The following is a 14,180-nucleotide window of genomic DNA, read 5'->3' on the forward strand; positions in this document are numbered from 1 at the left end:
ATTTAAAATTTAAAATTAGTTTGGCTTGATAAAACCGCTCCACCAAATGAGCGCTCTTGGGAAGAGTCGAAGCAGTGTAGGAAACCAGGAAGCAAGGTTAATGCTGGCTTCAATCGTTCCCTGTGTTTTCTCGGCTTTATTCGTTGTTGTTGTTTTTAAAGAATTTCCATTCTTGAGCCTCGTCTTCAGGAAAAAAGGAATCAGAAAAGGAAGTGAGCGTTGTGCTCAACTCTAGACTGCGTGCTTCTATTGAACTTGAGGTGCGGTCTAACATTTCAAAGCTAGCAGCCCATTTGAGTTATAGCGAGCTGTGGATAAGAGGATGAATTCAGACAATGAAACTAATCTGCGGGAACTGATGGGACAAGGTAAGAGGACATGTGGTTAGTAGAATTTGAGACCAATATATAAAGAATAAATTAGAATTACTTTATAATATGTAAATAGATATATTGCTCTTGAGTTAAAATGATATATAGAAAATATGCCCCCATTTTGATGGAGGGGCATGAATGTTGTTTGGTGGTGGGCACTTTGAACACTGAGCACATTGTTATGTGTTGTGTGAATGTTTTATTGATACATTGTTATTATAAAAATCAATAAAAAATTAAATAAAAAAAAGTTATAGCAAGCTGTCATAGTTCTATGGTTCTTCAGCATCGTATTGGTTGTGCAAAGGATTTTGGGAAAGCATTGGGGAGTCACTTAGGTGAGCTTGGCAGAATGCATCTCCCACGGGATGGAGACACACCTGGAGCTGCGCAATTCTCTGAAGGGTCAGGAAGCCCAACTAAGGGGCTAGCACATGTCCAGAAGAGTAATATGTGAAGTGCTGTATGTAGAGAGAGTGAGAGAAGGGTGCTGGACTATTTTGGCTATTCAGGATGATATTACTCAGAATGGATTGCTGACGGTGCAGAGAAGGGAGAAGGGAGCAAGTAAACCCATCGTCCTTATTGTATATTGCTAGGAGGCAGATGCAGAGAATGACTCACAGACAATGCTGGGTTGGATTACAGAAACCTCTTTATTGGTATAGCTGATGCAATTAAGAACAGGACTAAGAAGACAATGGCGGCTACAACCAGCTCGGATATACCACTTGGAGCAACCAATCCCCGGGCTTGAATCTCCCATCAGAAATTCAGCCAATGGGGTCTGGCCTGGCTGTAGCTAGGAAATAACACCCCTCCACACTTGACAAACACATACATAGTCATTGAGGTAAAGTGGCCGCTTGCGTGGTCTTCATGAGCGACGTGATTCCTCAACAGCTATTGGAATCGCTAATGGATGGCTAGGTGAGGTAGTTCTTGGTTGGAGCTCCCCGGCTGGGGAAATCAGTTGCGGAGGTTGTAGTGAGGTCTGCTGCGGCAGGGAGCAAATAGCTGACCCAGACGTTGGTTGTAATGACACCGATGGTTGGGAAACAGGGGAGGCTCCAGCCACGGCCTAGGCGGATTACCATGTGTTAGAGGGTTGGTCGTTGTGTCCGCCATGTTGCAACGTCTTAATTGATCGATGTGTCTCCTCCAGTAGTGACTATCTGACAGCTGGACCCTGTAAGAGCATGAACCCTTTACATCCAAGACAGTGGCTGGCAACCAACAGGGGGTCTCCACCAAATCCCTGGGCAAAAACCTTGTCCCCTAGGTGGAAACCCCTGCCTGCTTGTAGTGCAGCCTCCACAGTTTCTGGGGCATAAAATGGGTGGATCTGATCTAGCCAGGTGCATAGCCTGCGACCCATTAGGCCCTCACCGGACTACAATTCGTAATAAGATTTGGAGTGGAGCATTGGGCAAAAAGGAATTTAGCCACAATGGCATGCCAATTGGGCCCTTCTAACCTACTGAGTGCTTCCTTAGTCGAGCGGATGGCCTGTTCGGCACCCTCCCATTACTGGAAGGGTGCCATGGGGTTGCCCAATGATGCCAAAAATCTCTGAAACATTGCAGAAGTGAACTGTGGCCCATTGTCACTAACCAATGAGTCTGGCAGCCCATCTGTTGCAAATAAGCATTGTAGTGACAGGATCAGGGCATTAGTGGTGGTGGACTTCATGATTTCCACCTCCACCCAGCCACAGTAAGCATCCACTAAGAATAACTATCCATGGAAAGGACCCACGAAGCCCACATGAATGCGGGACCACGGGTTCTGGAATAAGGCAGGAGCTACCCTCACCCCAAATTTTAGGTGACAGCATTTGAATGCGCCCCTGTGGGTGACTAATGTTTGGGCCTCAGCAGTTGCATCATCCACTGGCAGCTGCTAGTATGCCTTGGCCAAGTCTTCTAATTTTGTGAATATGGAGCCCTGGCCCAGGGAGTGTAACAAATGCTGTACTACAGGAACTGGATAAGAGTATGACTGCAAGGCTTTGTTTACGGTAGATTTGTAGTCTCCACAAATTCTTATCAACCCGTCAGGCCTCAAAGGAACGACAATAGGAGTTTCCCAATGGGCATGGTCTGTGGGCTCAAATACCACTTGTGCAATGATTATATTGAGCTCTGCATCGACCTTGGGCCTGAGAGCAAGGGGGACCCACCGGGGTTTGAGCCATATGGGAGGCACTAGGGGGTCTAAGTACAAAGTGATAGGGTTACTCACATAACAGCCTAGTCCGTCTTGGAATACGTCTGAGAATTCCTGGAAAATACAATCATAAGAGTCACATCTAGTGGCATGTACCCCCAAAACAGACAGTCCGAGCAGGGGAAACCAGTCTAACCCAAATAATGAAGGTAGAGGGTTAGCTACCACTACCATGGGTAGAAACCCTGCAAACTCCCCTTTGGAAACAAATAAGGAGGTTTGACCCATGATGGGAATAGTGATGCCCTGGTAGTAGGTATTTAAGTGTTTGCCACAACACCAGGCTCCGACAGGAACCGGTGTCCACCTCCATGGTCAATGGAGCACCCTCGAGTGATACAGTTACAGATATTTTATTCCCCCCCCCAAGAAGACTTTGTCCACATCTCCTGGGAAGGATACATACAGGTAGATGGCAAAAGAATTGTTGCAGCTGTACAGTTGTGTCCCCACCTGTACAGGTGAGTACGGAAGTTACGATCAGCTCCTAGAGAGGCGGTGGAACGACACATCCGGTCCAAGTGACCCGTTTGCCACAGTGGCGGCAAATGGCAGGTGTGGCAGGGGTGTGGATCCCCACAACTATCGCAGGCAGGCATCGCAGGACGCCGTTGTTGAAATGGCAGCAGCGGAGCAGATGCAGGCATCAAAGGAGGACGGTGTGGAAGAGGCGGTGGCTGAACAGGAGCGTGGTGCGGGTGGCCAGCGGTGCACATGCGGTTGACGTACCCTCAGAAACAACAATGATAGATGAGTCACAGTCGGTCAGATGTACAAGTGCGGTGCTGGGAAGCTGTAGTTGGTTGTATCTGCTGCTGATGCGGTGGACATTTTGGTGGCTTTAGCATGATTCCAAAGCGGCAGAGAGGGTCAGGTCCTTTTTTTCGAGAAGGAGTCTCTGCAAATATGGATCATGCACCCCGTACAAGAGTTGCTTGAGCAAGTCCTCTTCAAGGTTGGAGAAGTCACATTCGAGGGCTGCAGCCCTCAAGGAAGCCACATACTAGTTAACCTCTACTCCCTCAGATTGAACGTGCTGGCGGAAAATGAAACGCCTTGTGAACTTGGAATGAGCAGGGGCGAAATGGTTACGGAGTTTCCGCATAAGCTCGTCCCAAGCAACGCTGTTCAATGCTTGTGGGGAGAGCAGAGCTCGGGCTGTGGCGAACATCTCAGAGCCACAGGCGCTCAGGAAACAGGCCTTTTTGCATATGTCAGAAATATATTAAAGTCATTTGCTATCAGATGCATCTCCAAGTGTTGCAGGAACAGGTCCCACGATTCAGAGGAGGTGTATTTAAGCGAGGTTCTGAATTTGGCCATAAGGTGGCGTTGCAATAACCAGTTAGGAAACTCAGGCAGCAGGATGAATTGAAGATCTCAGGAACAGCTATAATTCCGAAGTTGGCCACCACGTGGCGAAAGAAGCAGCTGAATTGCAAGCTTGGTGGAAATTTAAGGGAGAAAAAAGAAAAAAAAATCCGAAAGTGGCCGCCAGATGGCGCTGCTTGCTCGGCTCCGAGGCAGAGACAAAGAAGGAAGAAGAAAAAAATGTGGTAGGAGCCGACGGAACAAAGCAGAAACTTAGGAGCAACTCCCACGAGGGCAAGCAAACTAACTGAGAAACAGTCTCTGGAGACACCAGGTGAGTAGGAGCGAGCTGGAAAGCGACCGGGAAACTCCTGGGTGAAGGTGGCTGGAAAAAAAGGCAATCTGAAAAAAAGGCATTAGTCAGCTGGGAAACGCGAGATTAGCTGGGATACGTAACCGCAGAAAAAGGGAAAACAGCGAATGGTCAGAAGGCAGGAAAATGCTCACGGGTGGCAGGCAACCAATAGAGCAACCAATCCCCGGGCTTGAATCTCCCGCCGGCGATTCAGCTAATGTGGACTGGCCTGGCTGAAGCAGGACGTACGTAACAGTCCTTACTTCCCGTTTACTTAATGGCACCCTTAAAACGCTACATAAAAATAATATAAGGGCCATTCTTTGTCAGGTGTCCACTTGACTGATTTTTGCAGCCTTATTTGAAAAGAAACATCACAAAAACAACATATATGATAGGAAAAAACGTGCTCTTTCTAATGAAATAAAAATGAAAAAATGATTGAAGATGGAAAAACAGCTGTTTCATCAGCTTCAATCATCTTTATTAGGAAGAGCACTTTTTTGTATCGCTGTTTTCTTACCTTCAATCATCTTCATTTTTATTTCATTAGAAAGAGGACAGTTTTTTTCTATCACATATGTCGTTTTTGTGATGGTTTCTTTTCAAATAAGGCGTCAATTTCACCTGGTCCACTTGACAAAGAATAACCAAGCTTATCCATTTGCTGTTGTTTTGGAGAATGGGAAACGAGGGCTTTGGTGCTATTTGTTTTATTTATTTATTTTATTTATTTGTCAAACATGCAGTGGTCCTTAACCTTTCTAATGGCGGGATCCCTTAATAAACAGTGACAAAGATGATTAAGGGACTAGAGGCTAAAATATATGAAGAACGGTTGCAAGAACTGGGCATGGCAAGTTTAATGAAAAGAAGGACCAGGGGAGACATGATAGCAGTATTCCATTATCTCAGGGGTTTCCACAAAGAAGAAGGAGTCAATCTATTCTCCAAGCACCTGAGGGTAAAACAAGAAGCAATGGGTGAAAGCTGAACAAGGAGAGAAGCAACTTAGAACTAAGGAGAAATTTCCTGACAGTTACAACAATTAATCAGTGGAACAGCTTGCCTACAGAAGTTGTGAATGCTCCAACACTGGAAGTTTTAAAGCAGATGTTGGATAACCATCTGTCTGAAGTAGTGTAGGGTTTCCTGCCTAAGCAGGGGGTTGGACTAGAAGACCTCCAAGATCCCTTCCAACTCTGTTGTTATTATTATTAGTTCCTTATGTTGTGGTGACCCCCAACCATAAGTCTAGCACCAATTCTCCCAAGAAAGCTTTAAGATGACTGGCAGGAAGGTCAAAGGGACACCCCTACTGTAAACGCCTGATTGGTCGGATTGTAAAAATATGTTCCAAGATGCCAGAATAGAAGCTTTAGTTCCTAACACCATGGGAAATTTGTCTTTTCCCATGGTCTTAGGCGACTCCTGTGAAACGGTTGTTCGACCACCAAAGGGGTCTCGCCCGCAGGTTGAGAACCATTGATGTATAGGATAGTAATAGTTTGTATAAACATAAGTAAAAAGTAACGATAAAAGAAGACAGTAGGACAGAGACGGTAGGCACAGTGGTGCACTTATGCATGCCCCTTACAGACCTCTTAGAATTGGAGAATGGAAAATGCTGGAAAGGTGGGCAGTTGGGGGAACAGTTCCTGCCAAACTACAGTTTGTTTGGAAGCAATAACTTAGATGGTTTCCTGCCTTGTTCTTTAGGCTTTGTGAGTGCTTTGTGGTACTGTAACTTCCTATCTGCTGCCAAAGATGTATATGAAGGTCAAATGTCATTCGAACACATGCCTTCACTTGAAGAGATCCCCGGGCATCAGATCTTGGTCTGTCCTTGTAGGTAAGTCTTTTTCTCCCGAGAGAGAGAGGGGGGGGGGGATAGAGAGAGAGAAAGAGTCAATTTTGACAATTTTTTTGCTGTCTCTCCAGGGCTGGAGACTGCAGCAAAATACTGTATAAAAATAAGACTGCTTGTTCCCATATCCTAGACAACAATTTGAATATAAAGATGGATTTGAATATATGGATGGATTTGGATATATGGGTGGATTTGAATATATGGGTAGATTTTACATGTTGAGTGTAAATCAGAATTTTGACTTCAAGTCGTTGACCTGGGATGTATTTATTGAGTTATTGTAAAACAACTTCTACAGATTCATTATATTTTTGCAAACAGTTATTTGAGTTGGTTCAGGAAGTCTTTACAGTATAATTCAACAAGATAATGCAATAGAAATATTTCTAACTGTCCTTTTATTATGTTAATCCTTTACAAAATTATCTTAGTTCAGCAGGGAAAAATAGTAGAAGAATCAGGTCAGAGAGATAATTTTGTTGCCTTTTTTTTCTAGAACAGGTGTAATAAAGAGTTCATTAGTCTCTGAAATGTTAGAAGGGAACAGATATATTATCAAATTGATGGAAGTGCACAAATTATGAAATTGATTGTTATATTTTATGCTAACTAGCTCTAAAGTACCAGATATGCAATTTAGATTACCAGCCTGTTCTTTTATCTTAGTACATAAATAGCAGTCATTCTATTGAGTTTAAGAAAATAACTAGAATCAATTTTTTTAAAAAATATTCTTTGGAAGTTAATCTTTAAAATGCCTCTAAGTGCAAACATAACCCTGTAATTTTATATAGTTTAATCAGATAGTAGAATTAAATTGCAAATTAATTCCTCTCTTTTTTCTCCATAGGGATCTCCTCTATTGGCATAGCTGCTGCTTATTATAGTGATGGTAAATTCACTAGAAAAGTTTACTTATTTGTTAATGTCTTTTTAAAAAAAAAACATGTTCACATTTCTCTCGGGGATTCTTTTATGTTCTGATTTGTGCCGTGACTTAAGAGGAATTAGTTGCAGTTCTGAACTCTGTAGTGTATATATTTCCATTTTTCCTAGATATCTGATAAGGAAGAGAGAAATGTGAAATGTTAAAAAATGTTGATTCAATGAACAGTAGAATGAGTTCAATGTAGAATGAGTAATTTTTTATTAAAAATGTAGGAGGCAATTTTTTTTATTAGTGTAAGAGCAAGTGATGGTAGAAAACAAGAAGGCCTGGAGGAATGTTGTCCATGGGGTCGCAATGGGTCAGACACAACTTCGCAGCTAACAACAACAACAAAAGAGCAAGTGTTGATGGCGTCATTGCCTTCCCTTTCTCTCTTACATGGGAGCTGATGGTTTTTGCTTCAATGGGTTCTGTACAACAGTTTCTCTGTTGTTTTCTTTTAGTTCTGTATATTGCCTGTTTTAAACATTATTACCAGTGGGAATGTATCAGCTTCTAGCATTTTTGTATTAACTTTTAGTGAGTTGCTGAAAGCATTTGTTACTGATTTTAACACTAGCTGGTCTTAAATTAGCCTGTACTTTTATTTGTTCTATTTTTAGTTTTGATGTGATTGTTAATTTTTTTAATTTTCAGCCACATTTTTATGCGTACATATAATTTTTTAAAAGTGTAAATTAGAAATGAATTTATAATTTGAAATATTATTTTGTTATTCAGAGAGCCTGGGATGGAAACTCTTTTATCTTGTTGGCTGCCTCTTTGTAGCTGTACAAAACCTGGAGGAGTGGGAAGTAAGTACTATAAAGTCTTATTTAAAAAAGTTAGTTTTATTGGACAGATAGTAAATTGGGGGAAAGACAAAACATTCATTAATGGAATGTGTTGAATCCAGACTAGATTGTTTTCAAACTTGTCTGATCAAAACAAAAATTCTGGTTTGGAAAAAGGCATTTCAGTTGCTCTGGAAGTGAATTCAAATTAGAAAGGCTTGCTTCAGAGTCAAAACAAGAAATACTGTACCTTATTCCAAAATTGGAACAATCCAGTTTGAGATTTAGACTTTGAGATTTTCCTGAAATTGAGAGATAAAGAGTTTGATGGGAAACATGAGATTTTGTAGATTTTACTTTTTAAGGAGAATCTGCGACTACATTTGGAGGTTTGGAGTACAGTAATATATTGACTATTTTAATTATTGACATTGTTACAGAAAAGAATGTTTATACTTGTCTGACAATGGTGACTATTTTCCTCTCGTCCAATAAATGGATTCAACAGATGAATTATTTATTTACTTATTTTACACAGGAAGCTATATTTGAGAAAAATGCCAGAAAAGTTTACTTAAAGTCATTCAGCCTCTACAAGAAGCTGTTGACCTTTGCAAGAGCTGGCCACGAACAAGGTAAAGCAACAAGTGTTTCCCTAGTATGGTGCATGCTGTATAGAAAGAAGTAAGATATTTACTTCATCCTGACATGTACATATTGTAGTAAAGTGTATTTAACTATGGTCATAACTGTGATTACGTAACCTGTTTGCTTAGGCAGGTTAAAGTTTTGTCTGAAAAATGACAATTTCTTCAGAATTCTACAGAGGCCAAATCCATTTTACTACACATTTCTGTTCAATGTTGGTTTTGGTTTTGAGATTAAATAATTTTGTTTTCATAATAACTAGTAGGTTGTTTGTTTCCAATGGTTGCTGAGACTTCAGAGTTAAACTACTATTCATTTTGTCCTTACATGATGTGACAACACTTGGGTCACCTTGGTTGACTTTGAAAAAAAAACCTTAGTAGAATTAGCTCAAGTTATTACTTCAAAGAGGATCCCCAGGAAGCCTTACAGTTATCCACTAGATAAGAATGTAGAAGAAATATCCTAGAAGAAGCCACTATCCTTGTAAGCACCTGTAGCTCAACTCTACTTGAAACAATCTTTACTTTATGCTGTGATTGCAAGAATACCAGAATGGTTAGACAATTGGACAAGTAAAATCAGTTTTCCACCAAGACTAAGACCATATTTGCTTCATATTCCATTAACCTGTGCATGAGAAAGCAGTACAATTTTATGATACAATAGTGTACATTGATTTATCAGAGAATTTTGAAGACATTCAGATCTTTAAAATACAGAATTCTCTGTGTAATAGTGGAAAGTGGACAACTCTTCTATATTGTTTGAAAAGTTGTTAGCAAATCCTCAAGAAGTCTTAAATCTTTAAAAAAAACATTCATATTTCCCAAAATATAAATATTAACATTAAATGACATGTCTGTAAGCTAGTAATCTTTTTGCTATGAAAGGGCAACTACAGAAACTTACTTGTGTTCATGTTGAAAGTGCCAAGGTGCTTCTTGGTTGAAAGGATTAGCTGGTGACATCACTATTGTCCTGGGAATGCCCAATTAGAGACTCCTTTCATGTCCCATTAATGTGCCCACCAAAATGGTGTCTACTTGCAATTGCATGTTTTTAACGGCTAGGTAAGCAGGAATTAGAGTGAACGATGGGAGCTCATCCCTTCAAACAGCAGCACTCTGGCGAATGTGAGCTTGCTAACCTACAATTCAGCATCCTTATCACATAGCCACAACACTCCTCACTACACAAACTAGATTTATGGTTAGGGTTTGAAATATTCTTGGAGTCTGTTGGTTTTTTTTAAAAAAATGTCACTACATGAATGATGAACTTCATTATTGCCTTGAAATGTACAAATCATTCAAAAATGTTGGGAGGAGAAACCTAAGTTGCGGGAGGGAAAAGAGAGCTTATGCTAGTATTTTCTAAAGAAGAATTCAGAAAGTCTCCTATCTAGGGACAATGCTTGTTAGTTGGCTTTAAAATTAATAGGAGACAGTTGACGGCATGCAAGGAGATCCAGATAATTTTTACTACTTTATTGTGTGAATTGTATGTGCATTGCTTGACATTATTTTACTAACAATTCAGTGTTTGCTCCTTGCAAATAGTGGTTGTTCCATTGGATGAAATACAGGCTGTGAATGTAGAAGAAGAGAAGGTTCGTTACTTTGGGAAGGGGTACCTAATTGTACTGCGATTTGGCACTGGGTTTTCACACCCCCTCACACAGAATGCAGTGATGAGCTGCAGAAGGTATGTATGAACTTTCTTCTTTGTCATTAATTGGGGTATGTTAGGAGGTACCGTATTTTCCGGCGTATAAGACGACTGGGTGTATAAGACGACCCCCTAACTTTTCTAGTTAAAATATAGAATTTGAGATATACTGGCCGTATAAGACTACCCCTCTTCTGACGCACATGCCTTCGCTCCCCTTCTGTGCTGCGGCGGCGAGGGAAAGGAAGGGGGGAGGAACGAACGAACGAACGAGTGAGCAACGGGATGTTGGTGGAGCCGGCGGGCTGAGGCAAAGGGCTGCGTTTCCCTTCCCTCCCTCCCTCCTGCCCCTGGCCTGAATGGAAGCCCCGCTCGGCCAAGCAGCCCGGGATCTCCGCCGCTTGCAAACCGGGCGGGCGGAGTGGACCCGCGCTCACTTTCGGCTCCGGGGACTGCGGGTGGCTATGGCGCCGAAAGGAAAAAGAAGTTGCTGAGCGTCCCTTCGTCGTAAACCCGACGGGAGGCGATGCCGCAAGACGCTGTCTCCTCGAGCGCTCCCTTGCCTCCCGAACTCCCGCCTGTGAAGAGAAACCAAAGGGGGAAATAAAAAAACAAGGCGTCGGGCGAGCGCCAACCAATTCCGGAGCTCCCTCACCGGCTTCATCGACACGCTGCTGTCGCTGCCGCCTGAGGCGGCGGCACTCGAATCTGGCGTGGTGGAAAATCTGGAGGCAGGCAAAGATTTTCCACCACGCCAGATTCGAGTGCCGCCGCCTCAGGCGGCAGCGACAGCAGCAACAGCAGCGCATCGATGAAGCCAGCGAGGGAGCTCCGGAATCGGTTGGCGCTCGCCCGACGCCTTGTTTTTTTATTTCCCCCTTTGGTTTCTCTTCACAGGCGGGAGTTCAGGGAGCTTTCGGCCGGCAAGGGAGCGCTCGGGGAGACGGCGTCTTGTGGCATCGCCTCCCGTCGGGTTTACGACGAAGGGACGCTCAGCAACTTCTTTTTCCTTTCGGCGCCATAGCCACCCGCAGTCCCCGGAGCCGAAAGTGAGCGCGGGTCCGCTCCCCCCCCCCTCAATCCCGCTCCCGGCCTCCTCCCGCCCGCGGCTGTGGCTGCTGCGTATGAATGACTTCGGCACCGAATGGGCGCAGTATCCGGTGTATAAGACGACCCCCCACTTTGGAAAAGATTTTCAGGGGTTAAAAAGTCGTCTTATACGCCGGAAAATACGGTATTATTTAACCTGAGATTGACAATCACATTTTCAACAAACCAATTGTCCTTTTGTTACTATTGTTCTTTTCTCCTGTTGTGCATTAACTTACATTTTCCAGTTAAAGTTGTAAAATTATAGTAATAGCAATAGCACTTAGACTTATAGCCCACTTTCCAGTGCTTTTCAGCCCTCTCTAAGAGGTTTCAGAACAACCCATTGACCACAACAATCTGGGTCTTCATTTACTGACCTCGGCAGAATGGTAGACTGAGTCAACCTTGAGCAGGTTAGAATTGAATTCCTGGAGCGAGCAATGAGTTAGCCTGCAGTACTGCATTCTAACCATTGTGCCACCATGGCTCATTTAAAGTTATGGCATTTTCATATTCCAATTGATTCCAGAATGAATTTAAGTTTATTTTATTTTGAAATGTTTAAGTGTAGATGTTAGACATGTTAACCTTTCTGTTCTCCATTTAAAATGAGTTTAGGTTTTTAATTATGTTCGTTATGGAACATATAGCTGATTTTTAGGGACCTTTTTAAAAATGTTATATACATCTTCAGAAGACATAAAGTTACACATTTCTGAAAGTGTTTTAGCAATTTTTCCACACATTCAATGTATCTTGTTTCCTATCAGTTAACTATTAGATAAGTAGGTTAGCAAGAAAGGCATAGCTTCAGGTAAATTAATGTAATAATTATATATCAGGAAGTGAATTGGCATTTGAAACCCATAAAATTAATTTATTTTGTTTAAATATTTTTATCAGGCTGAAAATTCAGTTTGAAAATAAAAGTTAATATTAAAACTCTTTGATATTCTTTCACAGACATGGGATTTTGTTATACGTTTTAGTAAACATTTTTTCTTTACTTGACGGATGCACAGAGTTTTATACTTAGTTCAAGAAGGCATTGGATTCATTAAATCTTGCCTATTATTTTTTATTTCCACAGTGATGTTGAGGCTGTGGCCAACGTCATTGCTGGTTTCCTTGAACTGAACAAGTTACAGATTGATGAAGGCCTTGAAACAAGTAGTGGAACAGACGTTAGTGATGAAGATCAAGCAAAGGACAAATAGTTACATGAACTCTGATACATGGAAACCAAAATTTCTTGGAATGGTAGAAAACTTGAATCTGTTACATAACGTTCCAGAAACAACTTTTTAATTAAACATAGAAACATAGAAGTCTGACGGCAGAAAAAGACCTCATGGCCCATCGAGTCTGCCCTTATACTATTTTCTGTATTTTATCTTAGGATGGATATATGTTTATCCCAGGCATGTTTAAATTCAGTTACTGTGGATTTATCTACCACGTCTGCTGGAAGTTTGTTCCAAGGATCTACTACTCTTTCAGTAAAATAATATTTTCTCATGTTGATCTTGATCTTTCCCCCAACTAACTTCAGATTGTGTCCCCTTGTTCTTGTGTATACTTTCCTATTAAAAACACTTCCCTCCTGGACCTTATTTAACCCTTTAATATATTTAAATGTTTCGATCATGTCCCCCCTTTTCCTTCTTTCCTCCAGACTATACAGATTGAGTTCATTAAGTCTTTCCTGATACGTTTTATGCTTAAGGCCTTCCACCATTCTTGTAGCCCGTCTTTGGACCCGTTCAATTTTGTCAATATCTTTTTGTAGGTGAGGTCTCCAGAACTGAACACAGTATTCCAAATGTGGTCTCACCAGCATTCTATATAGCGGGATCATAATCTCCCTCTTCCTGCTTGTTATACCTCTAGCTATGCAGCCAAGCATCCTACTTGCTTTCCCTACCGCCTGACTGCACTGTTCACCCATTTTGAGACTGTCAGAAATCACTACCCCTAAATCCTTTTCTTTTGAAGTATTTGCTAACACAGAACTGCCAATACAATACTCAGATTGAGGATTCCTTTTCCCCAAGTGCATTATTTTACATTTGGAAACATTAAACTGCAGTTTCCATTGCTTTGACCATTTATCTAGTAAAGCTAAATCATTTACCATATTACAGACGCCTCCAGGAATATCAACCCTATTGCACACTTTAGAGTCATTGGCAAATAGGCAAACCTTCCCTACCAAACCTTCCCCTATGTCACTCACAAACATATTAAAAAGAATAGGACCCAGAACAGACCCTTGTGGCACACCGCTTGTAACCTGACTCTGCTCAGAATACTCGCCATTAACAATAACTCTTTGATGTCTACGCTTCAGCCAGCTGCAAATCCATTGAACTATCCAGGGATTAAGTCCAATCTTCACTAATTTATCTATCAGCTCTTTATGTGGAACCGTATCAAAGGCTTTGCTGAAGTCCAGGTAGGCAATATCCACGGCACCACCTTCATCCAACACCTTTGTGACATAGTCAAAGAAATCAATAAGATTAACTTCCTGTGTATAGTATTAAGCATAGAAAGTTGCAACAATCAGAAAGGGATTTAAAAGTCTTTCATATTTTCTAGAATCTAGACCTATGGATCCTTTAACTCAAAGATTTTCAGATGGGAATACCATTTGGACATAATTTAGATGATTATCTAATTCTTGATAAGTCTTGAGCCTATTTATTTCCGCTTTTGCATGCTTTGTGATTATTTTAAATTTCAATAAAATCTTCCAGTGATAGTATTATGAGGCCATAGACTTACAATATGGAGCATGCTATTTCTCAATAACTGCACTTCTCCAGGAGGAGCATTATAAAAGCTTCTGCTTCAGAGCAAACCAGTTTGGCACTACACCCAGATTTGAGGCTGTTTCCTTTTTTCT

At 41.6% G+C, this 14,180-nt stretch overlaps 1 protein-coding gene and 1 long non-coding RNA gene across 3 annotated transcripts; one reads left to right on the forward strand and one right to left on the reverse strand.

The window, feature by feature from the left end:
* Positions 1 to 1,013: 1,013 nt before the first annotated feature.
* Positions 1,014 to 4,383, reverse strand: LOC139161099 (uncharacterized). The gene is made up of 3 exons (XR_011558063.1): positions 3,010 to 4,383; positions 2,619 to 2,657; positions 1,014 to 1,563 (listed from the first exon to the last, which is right to left on the reverse strand). It is a non-coding gene; the product is annotated as an uncharacterized lncRNA (long non-coding RNA).
* Positions 4,126 to 14,039, forward strand: CYBC1 (cytochrome b-245 chaperone 1). Of its 2 annotated transcripts, none has more exons than XM_070739799.1 (7): positions 4,126 to 4,248; positions 5,989 to 6,121; positions 6,990 to 7,031; positions 7,809 to 7,882; positions 8,400 to 8,496; positions 10,072 to 10,216; positions 12,363 to 14,039. In XM_070739799.1, the coding sequence occupies exons 2-7, from the start codon at positions 6,037 to 6,039 to the stop codon at positions 12,487 to 12,489; spliced, it is 570 nt and encodes a 189-aa protein (XP_070595900.1). In that variant the 5' UTR covers positions 4,126 to 4,248; positions 5,989 to 6,036; the 3' UTR covers positions 12,490 to 14,039. The 2 variants fall into 2 exon arrangements, with proteins under 2 accessions (XP_070595900.1, XP_070595901.1); XM_070739800.1 differs by lacking the exon at positions 4,126 to 4,248 and adding an exon at positions 4,441 to 4,514 and having other exon boundaries at positions 12,363 to 12,895.
* The last annotated feature ends 141 nt before the right edge of the window (positions 14,040 to 14,180 follow it).

This window comes from Erythrolamprus reginae, chromosome 2 (assembly GCF_031021105.1).
Source record: "Erythrolamprus reginae isolate rEryReg1 chromosome 2, rEryReg1.hap1, whole genome shotgun sequence".
NCBI lineage: Eukaryota > Metazoa > Chordata > Lepidosauria > Squamata > Dipsadidae > Erythrolamprus > Erythrolamprus reginae.